Raw genomic sequence first — 22,620 nt, forward strand, 5'->3', positions numbered from 1 at the left:
AACAGAAAGAGAACAACTATGGCAAAAGGAAGCAAAAATAGTACTATGCATATTTATTTATTAGAACTCTTGTTTTCCAATGAAACTCAATTAATTCAGTTTCATGTGGGTATACATAGAGAGTTAAATGGATCTCTTTGTTTCAGTCTCTTCATTAATCACAAACACCTTGACTGAAACTCTTCTCACGTGCATAGAGATTTTTTGTTTATCCCAAGTAAGTCTCCAAATTTGTCGTTCAAATCCTTTGAGGAACGATGAAAGAACAGATGAAAATTTGGTATATTCTTAGAAGCTCCATAAAGATGTCCTTAATGTCCTTAATGTTTATTTTCATCACTGAGATAACTAGTTAAAACTGTCATTTAAGGATATACAAATTTTAGTTTGGCTGGCAACAAAGTTACATGCTGAGTTATTAAAATGACACGAAAATATTTTCAACATCATTAGCAGAAAAACAAACATTTCTTAGTGACACTGATTGTGCTTTGCTACATAAATTGAAAGTTCCTTTTATGTTTGGGGTTATTACTATTTTTCAAGATTATTATTATTATTATTATTATTATTATTATTATTATTATTATTATTATTATTATTATTATTATATTTAAATTTGTATACCGCCCTTCTCCCGAAGGACTCAGGGCGGTGCACAGCCAGATTAAAATACATACAATACAAAATTTAAAATAATTTAAAACAGAATTAAATCCAATTGGCTTCCCAAAGTATTTAAAACCCATTACCCCTTAAAAACCCTTTAAAAATTTCAAGCCAGCGCAGCTTGCTGGAATAGGAAGGTCTTCAAAGCTCGACGGAAGGAGGTCCGGGATTAGTCGTATTCCTGGGGGTAGCTCGTTCCAGACGGCGGGTGCCCCTACAGAGAAGGCCCTCCCCCTGGGGGTCGTCAGTCAGCATTGCTTGACCGACGGCACCCTAAGGACGCCCTCTCTGTGGGACCGAACTGGCCGGTGGGAGGTTATCGGTGGCAGAAGGTGGTCTCGCAAATAGCTGGGCCCTAAGCCATGGAGATAATACAGTACATACAGTAGTGATCAAAATTGTGGAAACCTTTTGGGAAAAGTGTATTTTTGAGGTTTGATGGCTAATAACATCCCTTTCTTTGTGTCTGTTGGGGAGATTCAAGATAATCCTATTCCACTGCTGGAATGGCCTGGGAATAGCCCAGACCTTAACCCAATTGAAAATCTATGGAGCCGACTAAAGAAACTGGTAACTCAGAAGTGACCCAGCAATAAAATCCAGTTAATAGAAGCCATCATTCAATCTTGGTTTCACATGATAACAGCTGCAGAACTAAAAGACTTGGTTCACTCCATGGGGAGGTGTTGTAGGCCATAACTCATGCTAAAGGTTACCCAACTAAGTATTAACTGACATGGTGATCATTTTTGTATATCTCATTTTTTCTATGGTGATCATTTTTGTATATCTCATTTTTTCTACGTGTTTCCCTTTTCTTCTTTATACTGTAACTGTTATTCTAATAGCAAATCCTTCATGAAACTTATTGCATTACGTTCTTGATTAAATTATCTTTCCATTGATATATAATTTTATGGTACTACTCCAAAAAAAAAGTTGTGTTATTAGCTAGTTTTAGAAAATACACTTTTCCCAAAAGGTTTCCACAATTTTGGCCACTATTGTAAAAAAAAAAAAAAAATGGAAGCAAAACATATAAGGACAAGAACTGGCATTAGCTAAGAGCAGGAAAGTTGAAGAAAGAGATAGTGGGGTTAATTCTGGTTGAACAAGACCAAAACTCAAAAACAAATTCTTTCAATGCCAGAATCGAACAGACAGCGACAGGCTCCAAATTCCACCTCTGCAAAGAAGCTGAAGAAACCAGGGATAACTTGTCCCAAAGGTGCTATTTCAAGAGGCCACTGGACCTTCTGGTTTTTCTTTGAAGACATTTCACTTCTCATCCAAGAAGCTTCTTCAGCTCTTCATCCCATCCTTGGCCCCTTTCACACAATGAATCTCTGTTTATAACTGGATAGTGAGCTAGAAACAAGGTTATTCTTTGTTTTCCTTTGAAAGATCTCTTCCAAAATACTGTATACAGGTAGTTGTTGGCTTTCAACATTTATTTAGTGACCATTTAAAGTTACAACGGCACTGAAAAAAAGTGACTTATGGTCCCCACCATCCCATCAGAGCTGAAGAAGCTTCTTAGGATGAGAAGCGAAACCTCTTCAAAGAAGAACCAGAAAGTCCATTTGCCTTTTGAAAAAGCACCTTTGGGACAATCATAACCTAGACTGACTCAGAATCTCCATAGATATTTAGCTATACCCAGGGTCACTTGGTTAGCTGCTGGAAGATGATCACACAAACTGACTACAAACAGGCCTGGTGGCTCAGCAGACTGATAGCATTGTGATTAACATCAAGCTGTCTGCAATTACTGTAAGTTCGAATCTCGCCAGGCTCAAGGTTGACTCAGCCTTCCATCCTTTCTAAGGTAGGTAAATTGAGGACCCGGTTTGTGGGGGCAATAAGCTGACTTTGTATAAAATATACAAAACTATGAAGGCTATTGCTTAACTCATTGTAAGCCGCCGAGTCTCCGGAGAAGGGAGGCATATAAATCAAATTTAAAAAATAATAAAAAAAAACAATGACACGAAAAAGCGGCAACAATGGCGTATTGGAGTATCTGCAGAAATAATATTTTCCTGCAGTCAAGAAACAGTGGGACCACAAAATAGCCAGCATCATAAAAAATGAAGAAGCTAAAGTTCTCTGCGACTTTAGAATTCAAACAGACAAGCCCAGGGGTGAAATGCTCCTGGTTCAGACCGGATCGCCTGATCTGGTAGCGATTGTGGCGGGTGGTTTGGAGAACCGGTAGCAAAAATCCCACCCCCCCATGCCCAGCTGACCCACGCGATCATCAGAGGCTGTTTTTTTTTTTACTTTTAAAAGCATTTTTCCTGCAACCTCTTCGGCCGAAAAAAATGCTTTTAAAAGTAAAAAAAAAAAAAGCCTTTGATGATCTCGCGGCTCAGCTGGGATTGTCAGAGGCTTTTAAAAGCATTTTTTTCTGCAACCTCTTTGGCCAAAGAGGTTGTAGAAAAAAAATGCCTTTAAAAGCGTCTCACGATCCCAGCTGAGTTGCCTGATCATCAGAGGCTTTTATAAGCATTTTTTTCTTCAACTTCTTCGGCCGAAGAGATTGTAGGGGGAAAAATGCCTTTAAAAGCCTCTGGCGATCCCAGCTGAGTTGCCTAATTGTCAGAGGCTTCTAAAAGCATTTTTTTCTGCAACCTCTTAAGGTTGTAGAAAAAATGCTTTTAAAAGTAAAAAAAAAAAAGTTGGCCACGCCCACCGACTCACATTACTCCCTCCCCACCAAGCCACTCCCACAGAACCGGTAGTAACAAATTTTACATTTCACCACTGGACAAGCCCCTTGCCACATAACACCCCAGACTTAACAATTATCAATAAGTGACAAAAAGATCTGGATAATGGATGTGGAAGAACCCGAAGAAAAGAGAGTAGAAGAGAAAGTACTGGAGAAAATCACAAAATACCCCACCCAAAAAACCCTCAATGACCTTGTTTTGAAAGATAATGTTAGAACTATTGGATATTTTGGAATAATGTAACAAAAAGAAAAAAAAGCAAGCTCCATTAATCTTCGGAAATGCAAAAAACACTTTTGACAGTTCGAACTGGAGTTTTTTCTTTAAGGTTATGGAACATCAGATCTGTGGCAGAATTTTATAAAACGAGCGAAAATGATTTACATCTCATAGGCAGTACGAATAATCATTAATGAAGATTTTACAAAACCATGTAAGATACAAAAAGGAACAAGACAAATTGCTCCCTGCCTCCTCTTTTATTTATTTTAGTTTTTGAAATGTTAGTGATTCAAACCGAAATGAGAAGATCAAAGGTGTAAAGATTAAGAAAGAGCCGTACAAATTTTTGCGGATGACATGCTTTTGATCTTGGCAGAGTCTTTAAGAAAATTGAACTTTTAATGAGCAAATTAAAATAATGTGGATCATTAGCAGGCTTTTAAATTAATAAACAAAAGACAAAGATGTTCACAAAAGATACAAAGTTATAAGACCAAAGAGAACAGATAAATAAAAACAGATTTCAAGACTGAGAAGGTAAGATATTTGGGCAGAATTATGACAAATATGAATTGTATGTTATTTCAGAATAATTGTGCTAAGACGTGGAATGGAGTTAAAAACAAAACACTTTTTATCATGTTTGATGTACAAGTACAAAAGCCAAAACATTTTGGATAGAAATGCATGCAATAATTTAAAAGATTTTAAAGCAGCGGTGAAATGTAAAATTTGTTACTACCGGTTCTGTGGATGTAGCTTGGTGGGAGTGGGTAATGTGACTGAGTGGGCGTGGCCAACTTTTTTTTTTTTATTTTAACTTTTGAAATCATTTTTTCTACAACCTCGTCAGCTGAAGAGGTTGTAAAAAAAATGCTTTTAAAAGGCTCTGCTCGTCAGAGGCTTTTTTTTTCTTTTAAAAACATTTTTTCTACAACCTCTTCAGCTGAAGAGGTTGTAGAAAAAATGCTTTTAAAAGCCTCTGATGATCCCAGCTGAGCCGTGCGATCATCAGAGGCTTTTTTTTTTTTTACTTTTAAAAGCATTTTTTCGGCCAAAGAGGTTGTAGAAAAAATGCTTTAAAAAAAAAAAAAGCCTCTGATGATTGTGTGGCTCAGCTGGGCATGGGGGGCGGGGCAGGGATTTTTGCTACCAGTTTTCTGAACCGCACACCGCCATCGCTACCGGATCGCGCGATCCGATCCGAACAGAGAGCATTTCACCCCTGTTTTAAAGGTTTTAAACTAATGGAAAAGCAACTAGAAAAAAGAACTCAGTTTTTATACATGAATATTGCAGAGAGGTTATTAAATGCTCAAGAGAGGGAAGGCTCAACACTACTCACAACACAGAATGATTGATGAAGAAAACGGAGTTTGTGAAGGTGACTCAATTAACCTATTTGATTAGAGGAAAAACAACAATATCCACATTGTTGGTCAACTGGAAATCCCTTATGGTCTTTTAATAGATAACAAAATAAAACAGAAATCACTTATGATTTGTGGCTTTGAGGATATGCTTTATTGTACTGGTAGTTTGCTTTAGTTTGGCAGGATTCTGTCTATAGATGAGGAATAATAAAGAAATCTACATGGAAGAATTGCACTGTGTCTTTCTTGGTTCTGGAGATTGATAAAATTAGAATTTCCTTCCTTCCTTCCTTCCTTCCTTTTGCACTTTATTAGTTGTTATGTTTTGTAAAAGTTTAATTAATAAAAAATACCAAAACAAAAAATCACAAAATGCAAAAATCTGCCCGACAGAAATAGAATGACCATGGCAATAGGAAGCAAAAATAGTACTAATAGCAATATGCACCTGGGTTGCAATCCCAAAACATCTGGAGCACCTCTTGAATACCATTGACATTGACAAAATCACCATCAGTCAATTGCAAAAGGCAGCTTTACTTGGAACAGCTTACATTCTTGAGAGGATGCCTTGAACATTAGCATTAAACAACAGCATCTGCCTAGCCTGAGTCCTTAGATAGATAGATAAAAATGTGTAACTATTTTAAACATCTGTCTGACTGTGTGACCAACTATAAGAATAATACATTTACAGAGGAAAACAGAACTTTTATTATAAATATTAAAGGAAAGCTATTTTCATTAGTTGCCTAGAACTACACTGGATAATAAGAGTTTAATGTATCTATTCATATTTTTGAAGGCTAAAGACGTCAAGCAGGTATCTTAATCTCTGAAAGAACTTGAAGAAGGATCTCGGTGAAATGAATATCCACATAAATCAAATGCATGTATTTATTTAATTTACTAGCTGATAACCTGCTGTTGCCCGGGTATTTATTTATCCCAATCCTGTATTAGACAGGAAGAGCAACTTTACCCTGAGCCCTGATTTCGGTGAGAATGAAATTAGTTAAAAATGTTTTCCATGTGTTGTTGGGGGTGCCCCCCCCCCACTGTGCCCCATTTTGGGCCTTGTTTCAACAAAGCCTTGTTGAAAATGTCCAGACCAAATTTCTAATTTCTAAAGTTGGATTTTCCCCATTACCAGAGGGAGCCCCTTGTGGAGTACTGTGAAGCCATTACCATGGCAACTTCACTGTGCTGCACAATAGAAGCCACTTTAAGGCAGTACAGTAGAAGCCATGTTAAGGCACAACAGGCTGTATTTTAACAGAACACCTCTCCCCCTGATAGGGGTGTCTTACCCCCACAGTATTTGTTTCCAGAGAGTAAGTCATCTGTGTACCAGATTTGGTTGAAATTGCTCGAGGCGTTCCAGAGTTATGCTGGAACATACACACACACACAGCCATTTATATATATAGATTGATTGATTGATTGATCAAATTTAGGCATCACCCATTTCACTATCTAAGTGATTCTGGATGGTTTACAGGTAAAAATCATAAATAAATAAATAAATAAATAAGAAGAATAAGAAAAAAAGGGAAAGGAAATAAACACTACCTCTTCTAGGGAAGTCACACTGTCTCTCTTCGGCAATATTTACAAATAAGGCCACAAGAAAATGTCAAGCTGAACAATTTCCCTTAAAGATTAATAAATGTAAGGAAGCTGCTTAGCAAAGCCAGTATATCAGAGAGAATTGAGACAATAAGGTTTTTGGTTTGTGTTTTTTAAAAATTTCATAAATGAGTAGGCAGAAGCTTCCTACAGAAAATGAAGCTAACTTAAAGTGAGCATGCTTGCTTATTACACAAGACTTTTGTCACTGTAATTATGTTTTTCTTTTCCAGCCGTTCTCTTTCCCTGCATTGGGCTGTCTGCCAAGATTTATCAAAAGCACCTTTATTTTATTTTATTTTTTTGAAAAGAAAAGAAAAAACCCAGTGTTTCCTGGAGAGGAGATATTCTTCAGCTTTTCTCTTCATCAGTGCTTCCTTTTTTAAGCCAACCTTGTCAAGTGAAATGAAAATAGGTTTGGATTGAATTGTAATATATAAACAGTTCTTCCCAAGGATTCTGAGCTAAATTAAGGAGGACTTCCTGTGGGTCTTACACCCTAGTTGTCGCCGATTGTAGGGGGCTAGGCTCATCTCTGTTTCAAGACCATTTCCATGGTCAGTGGCCAGCATGATGTCACAGAGCTCTGTTAAGTTTCCATCAAAGTGGTAGCTATTATGATGATCCGGAACAAGGCAAGGAAGCAACACAGCCAGCTGATAGTTCAAACTCCTCTGTATTGCTCCAACTTTTTCTCCAAACACTCCGACATTTATGTAAAGTCCCAGAGCAAAACTGTTGTGGCCCACTGGCGGCCTGAGGACCTGGCAGCAGAGTCGGACAATGAGGAGGCTGGGGAGGAACATGGGCCAGTCCTGGAGTCTGGGGAAGGCTCGGATGAGGGCTCTGTGTCGGAGGCAGAGAAAGGGCCATTTGGGAGGTACGTGCTGCCTACGGAGCCTGACCTTAGGGAGGCAGAGGAACAGGGGAAGCCTGTTCCCAGCGCGTGCATGCGCAGAGCTGCCAGAAGGCAAGAACAGTTAAAACAAAAGGGACGACTCAGGAGTAAGGCTTGGAGATGATTGGCCCCTCTCATAAGACTTAAAAGAGGAGCAAAGGCACGTGGGCCTTTGCAGGAAGCAACGTTGTTAATTCTGTTCAGTTTAAAGCCTGAAGCTCTGTTTGATTCTGGATTCCATGTGGTTTTGCCAATTAGGTCTTTGGCAGGGTGTCAAGGGAGATAAAGGTGGGTGACTATCCCGAAGGACTCTTTACAACCATTTGGGACTCATCTGTGAATGAGCAGAATTCACAGCTGTTTCAATAAAAGAGGTTTTTGGGACTACTCACGTGTTTTACTGACTAGGTCAGAACAGAAACGCTCACACAAACAGCTCCAGCAGCCTCTGATCATGGGGGCTGCTACAAAGGTTGTAAGTGTGCAAAAAAGGTCCTAAGTCACTTCTGTAACTTTGAATGGTCGCTAAATGAACCGTCGTTGTAAGTCGAGGACTACCTGCATTTTACAGTATTTTAGAAGAGATCTTTCAAAGGGAAACCCAAAAATAATCTTGCATGTTTCTAGATCTCTGTCCAGTTGTAAACAGAGATTCATTGTGTGAAAGGGGCCAGGGATGGGATGGCGGGAGTGGGGGGGGGAAATGTCTTTTCTGGCATGTATCACTTGGAAACGAAATAAAGAATGTGATTGTCTCTGCAACCTCTCTAAAACAAATGCCAAAGGAACATCTTAAATACTCTACATATTGCATTCCTGACATGATCACGGAAAGGAAGCCAGACGTGCATTTGCTGATGAATGTGCTACAGTTCTCGCTGTGCTGAAGGCCAAACAAACCCCCAACCTCTAGTTCTAATTAATCACCAATTAATAGAAAGCTTAAAATATATTTCTACTTTAATTATACATATAGCTTCTCATTAAGCAAGGCTTAATTATTCAATTTTTTTTTTAAAAAAAAGCATTCTAAGGACAGTGACTCATTCTGCACACAACAAGCCGAAATGACTAACAGGGATGCAAAAGTGAACTCAAATCTCCCCACCCACCCCCCATTCAGCTGTTTTTCCCCATCTTTGCTCAGAAGATAACAGGCGAAACACACAACCCCACACAACCCCACGCCCAGCGATATAGGCAGACACAGCTGGTACGCTTAATTTAGCTGGCATTGGAAAGGAAGTGGTCGGTATCTTCGGAAATTAATCAGCACTGAAGCTCGTAAAAGGCAGCGTCAATCAATATCAGAGATGGGTTTTGAAGAAAGGTTGAATGAAGGCCTGCTGGAACAGCCCATGTTCCTCTGCAAGCTACTTCAGATTTATCTCCAGAACCGATTATTATTATTATTATTTTTCCATTGGATATAGATTGAGGAACTAAAAAGACGTCCGAGTATATGTATCCTTTATCTAAGATGGCTTCATCAATGCTTTTAGACCAGGGGTGTCAAACTCAAAAGCCTGCATGCCGAATCTGGCTCACAGGGTGCTTAGATCTGGACCAAGGGGCCACCTTGGAAACAGTGAAGGATTGGCCCACAGTGCCTCTGCGAGTGAAAATGGAGCTTGGGCCACCCTCCTGAGCTCCATTTTCTCTGGCAGAGGGTTGCAGGTGGCCGTCGCAGCCGAAAATGGAGCTCGGGAGCTGACAGAGGGCTGAGGCCCTTACAGGTGCCCCCCAACATAAGTGACGTCGAGCTGGCCACTCTCCCCAGGGGGGGGGCCCGAAGTCAAACACAACCCTGATGCAGCCCTCAATGAAATCAAGTTTGACACCCCTGTTTTAGATTGTTCCGGGCAAAAACAATAGCAGTAGCACTTTGACGTATATACCGCTTCATAGTGGCTTACAGCCAGTGGTGGGTTCCTCCCGGTTTGGTCCGGTTCGGCCGAGCCGGTAGCGGTGACGATATGACGTCACCGAACTGGTTCTCCCCCCCGCCCTCCCACCCCCCCCACCCACATTATTCTTACCTTTTATTTGGTCCCACCCCCCATCTATTGCTGCCTCCTGAGTCCCAGCTGATGACTAGAGGGAAAAAAACTGTTTAAACTCTTGCCGCGGGGCTTCAAAGGGCCGTCCTACAGCTGATCAGTGTTAAAAGCAAACAAATGAGTCGGGTCGTAAGTGCGAGGACTGGTCGTAAGTGCGAGGACCTTCCAGAAATGACTCTGACCAGCTAGCCACGCCCACCTAGTCACATGACCTCCAAGCCACACCCACAAAATAAGCCACACCCACAGAACCAGTAGTAAAAAAATTTAGAACCCACCCCTGCTTACAGCCCTCTCTTAAGTGGTTTTACAGAGTCAGCATATTTTCCCTAACAATCTGAGTCCTCATTTTGCCAACTTCGGAAGGATGGAAGGATGAATCCACCTTGAGCCAGTCCAGGATCGAACTCCAGACTGTAGGCCTGCAATGCTTCATTCTGACCACTATGAAAACCAGAACCATGTTGGTTTACAACCAAAGTTTTGCAGAAATCTTGGCATAGCTTGGAAGATGACTTGGAAGGGAAGGTGTCTAGAAGGTCAATTACATTTCTTGGAGGTCAATTACATTTCTAGGAGGTCAATTACATTTCTATGTCCAGGAGCAAAATTTGCTGGATGAGAGGAAAGTTTGCTATGCTACGCTACGCTACGCTACACTATGCTACAGTTGGCAACCTTGATGCATGTAGACTGAATTGACACAGATAACAGTAAAGCTCAGAGGACCTGGATAATGTCCAGGGTACTTGCAGGACCACCTTCTACCGGCCTCCCACCGCCCAGTGTGCTCACATAGGAATGCCCTCCTCCGGGTGCCATCAGCCAGACAATGTCGGCTGGTGGCGCCCAGGATGAAGGCGTTCTCTCTGGCCGCACCGACCCTCTGGAACGAGTTACCCACTGGGCTCCGGACGGCCCCTGACCTCCCCTCTTTCCGCAGTGACTTGAAAACATGGCTTTTTCAGCAAATCTTCTAATCTGTTTGGGAGCTATAGTTTTAATTTGGGGATTTAAAATTGGATTTTTAGCATTATTTATTGTCTTGTTTTATTGCTGTGAGCCGCCCCGAGTCCTTCGGGAGAAGGGCGGCATATAAATATTATCAAATAAATAAGTAAGTAAGTAAGTAAGTAAGTAAGTAAGTAAGTAAGTAAGTAAGTAGTAAATAAATAAATAAATAAATAAATAAATAAATAAATAAATGTCCTGCCTGATCTGTGTCTGTCTCTAGAAAATTGCCCAGAATCCTGTCCAAAACACATACACCTAACAGTGAGAATAGAATATATATAAAAATATCACAATGGAACATAGAAAGAGTGCCAGTTAAATAAGCCATAAAAATACAAGAAACTTCATAGAAGCAAGACTGATTCTTCCATTACTTGTCAGGTCTAAATCTCCTGGATCTTAACCTCTGTTCCTGACTCAAGGATGCACTTTTACAATTTACACAAGTTGCAGAAGTCCACAACTTTGATTTTAGAATGAACTATTTTACAATTTATGGGAACATCAATTATATCCAGGAAAGTTTTTTTCTTATTATATTTATCTCGACTCTGCCACTCCTCTTGATAGTATAACAAGTAAAAAGAGCAAAACGGATTCACTTTACTTATTCCAAGATAAGTAAACTAGCCAGTAAGGTAAAGGTAAAGGTTCCCCTTGCACATATGTGCTAGTCGTTCCTGACTCTAGGGGGTGGTGCTCATCTCCGTTTCAAAGCCGAAGAGTCAGCGCTGTCTGAAGATGTCTCTGCGGTCATGTGGCCGGCATGACTCAACGCGAAAGGCGCACGGAACGCTGTTACCTTCCCACCAAAGGTGGTGCCTATTTTTCTACTTGCATTTTTTACCTGCTTTCGAACTGCTAGGTTGGCAGAAGCTGGGACAAGTAATGGGAGCTCACCCCATTATGCGGCACTAGGGATTCGAACCGCTGAACTGCCAATCTTTTGATTGAGAAGCTCAGCATCTTAGCCACTGAGCCACCACGTCCCTTAAACTAGCCAGTACTAAGAATCATTCATCTTTGACTCAAAGGAACCTTGAGGTGTGTGGATTATCATTGGGAAGGACAGCCCAAGACAAATCAAACCATCATCTTAGCCATGTGAAGTTAGCCTGACTCTTCCCGAGATACTAAGCAAAATTGGAACAAACTCTGCAAAATAAGAGAACATCAAAAGACACAAATACCAGGATCCAAAAAAACCTGAGTTTTGCATGCATGTCCTGTTCATGTTTTTCCTCTTCGCAATTTTTGAATAACAGGTCCTTATGCCATATTAAAAACATGTCCTCCTAAATACACAACAGAAGCCACTCACTGGTAGGCCATTCCAGTTATAGGCTATTCACCCTTCGTTCCATTGCATGTTTGTGATAATTATACACTAACGAAGGCACAGATTTCCATGGGTATCTCTGTGTGTAGACCTCAACGCACAGTCACACATACCACACCAATAACTTGGATATATTTTCTGGAAGGCTGAAGGAGTCCTGAGCTCATCTAAGGTGATCATCTGAAAGACATGGCAAGCAGTGGTTTCTTCACTCACCTTGTTCAAGCGGCTGGCTTTTGGTTGAAGTTGTTTTCATCTTGAGTGCCTCCCTCACCGACATGTCACAACATGAGCCTTTGTTGGTATCTTGGTCACTGTCTGCTTGGTCACTATCCCCGTGCCCACTGTCTCTCAAACTGGCTCGTTCGGGATCCTTGAACGTGGAGCTACTGACATTTGGACATGAAGAGGAAGAGAGAGAGAGATGGAGAGGGAGGAGAGAGAGGGGAGAGAAAGGCAGAGAGAAAGAGAGGGAGAGGGGGACGGAGAGAGAGTGGAGGAGAGAAAGAGGAGAGGGAGAGAGGGGGAGAAAGGGAGAGAGAAAGAGAGGGGGAGTGGGAGGGAGAGGGGGAGGGAGAGAGGGGAGAGAGAGGGAGGAGAGAGAGAAAGGAGAGTGGGGGGCAGAGAGGGGGCGGAGAGAGAGAGGTAGGGAGAGAGGGGGAGAAAAGGAGAGAGAAAGAGAGTGGGAGGGAGAGAGGGGAGAGAGTGTAGGGGAGAGAGAGAAGAGAGGGAGAGGGGAAAAGGGAGAGAGGGGGAGGGGAGAGAAGGGGAGGAAGGGATGGAGAGAGGGGGAGAGGGAGAGAGAGGGAGAGGGAGAGAGGGAGAGGGAGAGAAGGAGAGGGAGCAAGGAGAGAGAGAGAGAATGAGAGGGGGAGAGAGGGAGAGAGAGAAGAGGAGGGAGGGAGGGAGAGAGAGAGAGAAAGAGAGAGAGAGAGAGAGAAAAACATGTCAAACTTGTATTTACTTGGCCCCTGATTTGAATTGTAGTCTCTGGCAAACAATTTTGACAGGAATGCAAATGGGGAAGCCAAGAAAGTTATTTAATAGGGCCTTACCTTTGAACAAACTGTTGCCTGCTACCCATGTAATTGGACTCTGCAGGAAAATTGTCTGTCTGTGAAAGAGAAGGAAAAAAAATACATCTAGTTGCACACTGGACAAATCTCCTGCAGAGCAACAAGACTTCCTAGAGGTGGCATGATTAATAATTCCAATAAGGAAACAAAGAAAAACAATTCCCGCTTAATCTTCAGATTCCTACTTTTTAAATTTCCCTGGAAAATGTCAGCATATTATTATATACCATTAAAGCCATCCTGGTCCACAAATTACCTGCTAAAACAAACAAGGAAGATTTACACAAAGAAGTGCTTTGCAATTGGGCACAAGGCACTTCCTCTTCAATGCTCTAATAAGGCAAGATTGAATGACTGTTGTAGGTTCCATCTCTTTGCATCTTAACAATGGATACATTCTCACATGTTCTCTAAACCAGAGAGCTTCCAAATTTTCCAGGTCATGGAACCACTTAATTTTTTTAAAAAAAACATTTTTTAAAAAAAATTCCAGAAGCAAAGATAATTAATAAACAAATCTCTTGTGATAGAAAAGCTATGTTCCGGTAAACTCTTTCCCCTTCAGTCTCTCACAGAACATCACCGTTTCCTCCTGCAGATTATTTTTTTCCCAAATATTAGATAGGTAGGTAGGTAGATAGATAGATAGATAGATAGACAGATGAAAGATGGATAATGAGAGAGAGAGAGAGATGATGGATGGATGGATGGATGGATGGATGGATGGATGGATGGATGGATGGATGAGGAGAGAGAGAATGGATGGATGGATGGATGGAAGAGTAGAGTAGAGTAGAGTAGAGTAGAGTAGAGTAGAGTAGAGTAGAGTAGAATAGAATAGAATAGAATAGAATAGAATAGAATAGAAATAGAATAGAATAGAATAGAATAGAATAGAATAGAATAGAATAGAATAGAATAGAATAGAATAGAATAGAATAGAATAGAATAGAATAGAATAGAAGGGACTTTGCGGGTCTTCTAATCCAGCCTGCTTCTCTGGCAGGAGACTGTGTACCATTTCAGACAAGTGGCTGTCCAGTCTCTTCTTAAAAGCCTCCAGTGATGAAGTGCCATGATTTCTGAAGGCAACTTCTGTTCCACTGGTTAATTGTCCTCACTGATAGGAAGTTTCTCCTGAATTCCAGGTTGCTTCTCTCTTTGATTAGTTTCCAACCACTGTTTCTTGCCTGCCCTCTGATGCTTTGGAAGGAGGAGGAAGAGGAGGAGGAAGGAAGGAAGGAAGGAAGGAAGGAAGGAAGGAAGGAAGGAAGGAAGGAAGGAAGGAAGGAAAGGCCTGTTCCAGAAAGTCCAGTTCATCCTGCAATAATTACATGTTATATTTATCAACTCACCAGTAGATTAATCAATTTTGCAGTCAAGAAAAAACTAAAGTTAGGGAGAAGAGTTCTAAACTAATTAGTTTAATTAGCAATCTATGCACAGATTTCTTTCTTTTTCTTTTTTTAATCGTGCAGTCCTCGACCTCACTCCATCATACCCTGAAACTGCACAATCCAATAACAGTTTTATCACTCTGGGAACTGTTCATATCTGAGGACCTTGTTGGGTAGCGGTCCGTAAACACACACACACACAATGGTCTCACTTGACAGCTGTTCATGCACGCAGCAGCATATTGGCTCTCTGTTGTTGACTGGAAGGATCAGCTCCATTGATTAGCGATAATATGGAGGGAATCAGATACTTCTCATCGGAAAAGATTATTTTTCCAGGACCGAGAGAAACTAGATCACTCAGATACCATGTATAGTTACAGACACAGATATGATGTGACTTAACCACCACTTGCTACTATATTTTCTGTGAGGAATGATCAGTGATGAAATCTGGATTAAGATAAACTATGGCACAAATAGGCCTAATGTTTTAAAGCATTAAACCCAAATTGGGGACTTCTGTTTTCAGAGGTTGGTATTTTCTTTCCCACCATGTCCATGTTTCTTCCTCTTCATTTAATAGAGGAGAATAAGATCTATTTTGTCTCTCATACACATAACTACATATAGCATCTCCTCTCTGAAGTATCTTTTCCTGTTGTCTATTCACTCCGTAAAGACCAGGGGTGAAATCCAGCAGGTTCTGATAGGTTCTGGAGAACGGGTAGCGGAAATTTTGAGTAGTTCAGAAAACCGGCAAATACCACCTCTGGCTGGCCCCAGAGTGGGGAGGGAATGGGGATTTTGCAGTATCCTTCCCCTAGTGTGGGGAGGGAATGGAGATTTTGCAGTATCCTTCCTCTGCCACGCCCACAAGACCACGCCCACCAAGTCACACCAAGCCATGCCCACAGAACCGGTAATAAAAAAAATTGGATTTCACCACTGGTAAAGACCCATGAAAAGAAATGAGGATTGCTAATTTCGTGACCTAAGAAAAAGTAAAGGTTTTCCCTTGTTCAACTCTAGGGGGCGATGCTAATCTCCATTTCCAGCATTGTCTGAAGATGTATTTGTGATAATGCGGCCAGCATGGCTATATGCCAAAGGTGCATGGAACGCTGTTACTTTCCACCGAAGTGGTACCTATTTATCTACTCGCATTTGCATGCTTTCGAACTGCTAGGTTGGCAGGAGGTGAGGAAAATAATGGGAACTCACTCCGTCACACGGTGCTTGGGTCTCAAACATGGGTTGTAAGCTTTCCATTGACAAGCTCAGTGTCTTTTAACCACTGAGCCATTGTTACCTAAATATGAGCTGTTAATTGAGCTTTCGAGCCAGATTTTGGGGTGAGCCCACCCATGATTTCCGCTACCGGTTCGAGTGAACTGGTCCAAACCAGCTGAATACCACATGTTTGGGGCAATTGGCCCAAATCCACTCAGCTGACTTCATGCCCCAGATAGAACTAGCGCCCAGTCTCCCTATTTCTAGCCTGATATCCAATGCCATTTTTTCTAGCCTGACACCAAACTGGCTCCCTTAAATATGAAATATGGCTCAACTCTTTCAATTTCTCTCCTCCGGTGGTCTGTTTCATAGGCAGTGCTTTAAACTTCATCTTCAAACATTGCTTAAGCGTAAGTAAGCTTCAGAATCCCACGGATATGAGCAGATGACTAAAGTACTTCCATAAACAGAGAAAACTGTATTAGGAGGGCCAATGCAACAGTATTTTATAATCAGCACTCATTTGTCTTCATGGTGAAAGGTGTACAGAATTTCCAGATCAAGCATGCAGTTGATGTTTTCCTCACAGAATTCTCATATTTTAAGTTTGGTGGCACTTCTTTTATATTTCTCAGTAATTAACTGCGGAGTAGGAGGTTATTCGCGGTGTGAATAGAAAATAGCCAAAACCCGTAAACTGAACCCTTCTTGTTGTTTCACTTCTAGTTTTCCTTGGGTGACAGAGGAGGCTATCGGAGAGAATCCCAGCACTGTATGTCTACGTAGTGCAGCTGGACGAATGACAAAACTCCTACTGTGTTTTCCATCAGATCATGCTGTAGCTCTTTTCCCAGCAGCAACTTACGTTTATCGAGGGCTTGTTTATCTAGCTAACAATCGGCATTATTGTGCCAGATGCAAAACTCTCTAAGATGTGCAGAGCTGACCAAGATTGAATGGGAATTGTCCCTCCATTGCTGGCATCCAGGACATTTTTGAATATGTGTTGAATATTTAATCTGGCTGAATGCAAAATAGTTTGCCAGGGGAAAAACAAACAAACAAACAGGAGCTGGGAAAACTCCTTTGAACTCTTCGTTGCCCAAAGGCATTGTGATGTCTCCCTGGTCAGCTAAAGGACATCGTCCTCACTTATAAATGATTACAAATGGCAAATCAAATCAAATATCTTTATGTGGATCTTTGACTGGCCTCCACAATAAAGAGCACAGTAAAAAAAGACAAATAGTTCAACACAGCAATGTGTTATGGGAGAAGGGAAAATAATAATAGGACAAGAAAATAGGAAAATTTATTTTCCTATTTTCCTAAAAATAGGAAAATAAAAAGCCCCCCCTGGGCCGTGGCCAGGGGGGGTTTTTTATCAGGTTCGCCTGATTCGCCAGTTGCAGCCCTTTCTGGACCAGGACGCCTTGCGCACAGTCACTCATGCCCTTGTCACCTCCCGGCTGGACTATTGTAATGCTCTCTACATGGGGCTCCCCTTGAAGAGCACTCGGAGTCTCCAGCTGGTCCAGAATGCGGCCCTGCGGGTGATTATGGGTGCAACTCATTGTGCCTATGTGACACCCCTCCTGCGCGAGCTGCACTGGCTCCCAGTGGTCTTCCGGGTGCGATTTAAGATGTTGGTCACCACCTTTAAAGCGCTCCATGGCATGGGACCCGGGTACCTTCGAGACCGACTTCTGCCACCAATAGCCTCCCACCGGCAAGTTCGCTCCCACAGAGAGGGTCTCCTCAGGGTTCCATCGGCCAAGTTATGTCGGCTGGCGACACCCAGGGGGAGGGCCTTCTCTGTGGGAGCCCCAGCCCTGTGGAATGAACTGCCCCTGGAAATGCGTAAGATCTCCGACCTCCGGGTATTTCGTTGTGCACTCAAGACCCTGTTGTTCCGCCAGGCTGGGCTATCAACATAACAATTTTAAATTGGGGTTTTAAATTCCTGGGGTTTTAAATTGAGCCGAATTCATTCATTTAATAATTTTAAACTATTTTAACTGATGTTGTCTTGTGTTTTTAATAGGCTGTACACCGCCCTGAGTCCTTTGGGAGAAGGGCGGTATAGAAATAAAATTATTCTATTCTATTCTATTCTAATAAACTTTTAAAGATGTGAAATTAAGTTTTGCAGTTATATTAATTTGGGGGAGATATTTGAGCAGCTGATAAGTAAGTGTGGAATTAGCATTTGTGAATTTATTTGTGTGGTCTTCTTTTTAGAAATGATGGGGATGGCATGATTTAGGTAAAGGTAAAGGTTCCCCTCACACATAAATGCTATTCGTTCCTGACTCTAGGGGGCAGTGCTCATCTTTGTTTCAAAGCCGAAGAGCCAGTGCTGTCTGAAGGCATCACCGTGGTCATGTGGCCAGCAGGACTCAATGCCAAAGGCACACGGGACACTGTTTCCTTCCCACCAAAGATGGTCCCTATTTTCCTACTTGCATTTTTTACGTGCTTTCGAACTGCTAGGTTGGCAGAAGCTGGGACAAGTAATGGGAGCTCACCCCGTTACGCGGCACTAGGGATTCGAACCACTGAACTGCCGACCTTTTGATCGACAAGCTCAACGTCTTAGCCACTGAGCCACCGCGTCCCCTTTTGAGCATGTCTTAGGGCATAATAAAAGGGTCACCATGTAAGGATCAAAGCAAAATAGTATTATTTGTACATTCTGCTCCTAACTCAGAATGAGTTATCCAAGCGCTGAGACTTCCATAACCTTGCTTCATTTATGCAAAAAAGAGAAAGAATCTGCAAGATGGAAAGAGGAGGGGAAAAAAAACTAGGGGAATAAAAGCAAGACAACGATAATGAATTGATCCATAGCTACAGTCGTTGTTGTTTTTAAGAGTTCCATGGTGGCCTAGTGGTGAAGACACTTGCCTCCTACTCAGAAGATTGAGAGTTCACTCCTAGCTAGCAGCATATGTTTCTCTCCTAGGGAGCAAAGAAAAAAATATCTGCTGTGAACTCTGTGTAGGTGTCAGGAAGGGTACCCGACCAGTAAACGCTCAGCTCCATCCACTTACTCCAACTCTACCCCGAATAAAGGAATGAAAGAGTCATACAAAGGGAGTTATAAAGGAAGTTGATGTAGGAGGTGACCAGGCTGAGCCCTAGGGAGGAGTCAAGCATATCATCATTTTAGCTCTAAATCTAATAACCTTGAATTCCATTCATTCTTATCTCCTGCCAGTTTTGCTCTAACCATTGGTAGTTCAGATTCTTGTTTAGAGGATTCATGGAATAAACTTCTACTTATTTGAACAACTATGGTTCCTGATTTCTTGCCCCTGGATGGAATGCGGCATATTCTGACTGCTGGCCTGAACCCCTGGATGTCTCCATATTACAACTGTGGTTACAGGTTGCAAGCATGCAAATATTTTTGAGTCTAGCAAAACCAAGAGAAGGACTGTCACAAGCCCTTGGCTTAATGCAGAAATGTTATTTATTGATTTAGAAAAATTTACATAGCCGCCTACTCGCTCACAGCGAGTTCAGCAGCTTACAAACAATGAAAAACACAGTTGTGTGGCACGGATGTGACATGACATCTTCTTCCTATGAGATCCCCAAGTGTTAAAGGATAATGCTAACAGATTGCTGAAAGTTGCCAGCCTGCTTTTCTGAGCATTTAAAGAATTCAAAAGAATTTAGAAGCATCTTGCTTCTCTCAAACACAAATGGGTCAATGGCCAAATATTGCTTGCCAACTTGGAAAGCTGCAGTTGCCAGGATAATACACCTCTGTCCAAAGTCAGAAGCAACACCCTGCAAAACACTTAACAGGAGGAGGATAAAAACACTGTTAGTCTTCCTCCCAATATACCGTATTTTTGGAGTATAAGATGCACCTTTTCCCCAAAAAAAAGAATGTGAAAATCTGGGTGCGCCTTATACTCCAAATGTAGCCCCGCCCAGCTTCTCAAACGGAGGTTTCAGAGGCTGAAAAAAGCATCAGAAAAGAAGCTTCAGAAAAGAAGCCTCCAAACAGAGCTTCAGAAAAGAAGCCTCCAAACAGAGCTTCAGAAAAAAAGCCTCCAAACAGAGCTTCAGAAAAGAAGCCCCCAAACAGAGCTTCAGAGGCTTCTTTTCTGAAGCTGTTTCGGAGGCTTTCAGCGGCAGGAAAAAAGTTTTTTTCTGAAACAGAGTTTCAGAAGTTTCAGAGGCAGAAAAAAAAAGGGAAAAAAAGCAAGGCACAGAGCTCAGAACCAAGGAACTTGTTGTTAAAATTCACTTCTGGGAACAGCTGATTGGGGGTATTCCGGGAGGCTGATCCACCTGCCAATCAGCTTTTTTCTTATTTTCCTCCCCAAAAACTAAGGTCCGTCTTATACTCCGAAAAATATGGTATGTTTGGTGGGAGAGGGAGAGGGAATTCATGTCCTTTCTGGCATCTCTAAGATTGGAATGGAAACTTGTGAAACCAAAGCAAGAATACATTTGACCCCTATTTTGAGAGCTCATTTACTGTAAGAGCTGAGGTGGCGCAATGGTTAGAATGAGATACTGCAGGCTATTTCTGCTGATTGCCGGCTGCAGCAGTTTGGCAGTTCGGTTCTCACTGGCTCAAGGTTGACTCATCTTTCCATCCTTCGGAGGTGGGTAAAATGAGGACCCAGATTGTTGGGGGCAAGATGCTGACTCTGTATAAACCGCTTAGAGAGGGTTGTAAAAGCACTGTGAAGCGGTATATAAGTCTAAGTGCTATTGCTATTTATTTATTTATTTGTTTGTTTAAATTTCTATACCGCCCTTCTCCAATGTAGGACTCAGGGCGGTGAACAGCCAAAGTAAAAACAAGACATACATACAAAACATACAAAATCTAAAAAACTGTTTAAAATAATTAAATAATTTTGGCCGTAATTAAAACATTCCAATTTAAAATCCGTTTAAAATTTGACTCAAGCCAGCCCAGCTAGTTGAAATAAATGGGTTTTTAGGGCCCGACGAAAAATCCGGAGGTCTGTTATTGTACGTAGCTCTGGGGGGAGGTTGTTCCAGAGGGCGGGCGCCGCCACAGAGAAGGCTCTCCCCCTGGGGGTCGCCAGCCGACATTGTCTGGCGGACGGCACCCTGAGGAGGCCCACTCTGTGGGAGCGTACTGGCCGGTGGGAGGCTATTGGTGGCAGAAGGCGGTCTCGTAAGTACCCCGGCCCTAAGCCATGGAGCGCTTTAAAGGTGGTCACCAACACCTTGAAGCGCACCCGGAAGACCACCGGGAGCCAGTGCAGCTCGCGCAGGAGAGGTGTCACGTGGGAGCGCCTCGTCGCCCCCAAAATCCCCCGCGCGGCCGCGTTCTGGACCAGCTGGAGCCTCCGGGTGCACCCCAGGGGGAGCCCCATGTAGAGAGCGTTGCAGTAGTCCAGGCGGGATTGCTATTTACAATCCAGAATTCTTCTGGTATCCTTAAATACTGACATTTTTAATTAATTTCTCATCACAATTCATTTTATCAGGGGTCTGGAGTCCAAACCTATGAGTGGAACATTGGTTGGATGGGTAGGGGCATGGTGAAAGGAAAACTCAAAAGCAAAATTGTCTTGAAACCCTCTCCCCCCCTCCCCCACTACCATCAACAAATGAGTAGCCCTAGAGCAGGGATCCCCCAAACCTCAGTCTCCCCAGATACAATGTGGATTTATTGAGAATTGACTGTCCTGATCACGCCGCCCATTTCCCATTTCCTTTTTTGCCCCTAAGTAATTTTATTAAAGATTATAAATGCAATAGTCAAAACTAATCCAACTAAAAAGTTATGTAGAAAAAGAAAAAGAAAAAGAAAAAGAAAAAGAAAAAGAAAAAAGGTGCAAAGGGAAGAAAATAGGAAAGAGATAAATAATAGAAAGAAAGAAAAGTAAGAGTATTGTAAAGAAAAAGAAATATATAAAGTAACTCCCAACTTTCATCTCAGCAAGTATAAACAAGTTTACTAACTCTCAATTAATCAATCAGAATAGAGCTGGGTGGGACCTTGAAGGTCTTCTAGTCCAACCCTCTGCTCAAGCAGGAGACTCTATACCATTTCAGACAGGTATCTGTCCAGTCTTTTCTTAAAGACCGCCAGTGATGAAACACCTACAACTTCTGAAGGCAAGCTGTTTCACTGGTTAACTTATCACCTTCTGTTAAAACACAACAAATGATCTCTACTTTCTACTGTATATATCATCTCTTACTTATAAACAGATCTACAAAGCTTCATCATTTCAGTCCTGGTGTCAGCAAAATTTCACTAAAGGTTACCAGAGATAACAATGTTCTCTTTTAACCTAGATCAAATAAACCAACCTTGTATCCCTTCCTTTTACTTCTAACAATGTTAATCTTTACTGCATTCAAACAATGTTGTAGAACTTGATTTCTTTTCATTTCTTCTTTGTCCCATCTCACTTCAAAGCTTTAACAAGTCTTTTTTTATAAGTCCAATATTGAAAATAAGTGCAATGTAGAAAAATTATTCAGGTCACTCTTTTTGCCTAATCCTTTTAATTATTAAAACATCAGCCACTTTCTTTTATATGTCCAGGGTAACAACTTTTCTCATAACTTTCTTGTAGCCCATCATTTGTAAGTCCATTTTTCAATTCAGTCTCTGTCTTGCAGGTAGAACTTGTTTCTCTTCTCTAATATGTTTAGATACAGTCTATCCTTAGAGGCAAATATTGTGGTTGATCTTGTTAATACACAATTTCTGATTCCATTACATTTTTCAGTGCACAGTGTCCTGAACGCTGCTGGAAGAGATGGAAGTGACTGAATGCCATAAGGAGAAGCTTCTCTGCCATCAAGCAGCCATTCCTCTGTTGTATTTGAAAACTCCCATGAGCTTTGAAAGTGAAATGAAATCATGGTGGAAACGTTGAACCAACTGCTTCTCACATTCTTTTTAAGGTGTTGGATCATGGGTAAGGACATAGAAGTTCTGAACAATCCATATAG

At 41.7% G+C, this 22,620-nt stretch overlaps 1 protein-coding gene across 7 annotated transcripts in view; it reads right to left on the reverse strand.

Moving 5' to 3' along the window:
* The window catches only part of PCDH17 (protocadherin 17), a 224,136-nt gene that overhangs the window by 125,566 nt on the left and 75,950 nt on the right, over positions 1-22,620 (reverse strand). For 5 of the 7 annotated variants that reach the window (XR_009621132.2, XM_034416657.3, XM_034416630.3 and 2 more), the window contains exons 2-3: positions 12,995-13,053; positions 12,156-12,328 (exon numbers count right to left, since the gene is read on the reverse strand). Coding sequence is in view for 6 of the 7 variants with exons in the window: in XM_034416657.3 (XP_034272548.1) it covers positions 12,156-12,328; positions 12,995-13,053 (232 nt within the window). In the remaining variant the exon portion in view is untranslated. The remainder of the gene's footprint in view (positions 1-12,155; positions 12,329-12,994; positions 13,054-22,620) is intronic. The other 2 variants (XM_087895562.1, XM_034416622.3) reach the window with 1 other exon arrangement.

The sequence above is a fragment of the Pantherophis guttatus genome, chromosome 5 (assembly GCF_059756535.1).
Source record: "Pantherophis guttatus breed Tessera chromosome 5, ASM5975653v1, whole genome shotgun sequence".
NCBI lineage: Eukaryota > Metazoa > Chordata > Lepidosauria > Squamata > Colubridae > Pantherophis > Pantherophis guttatus.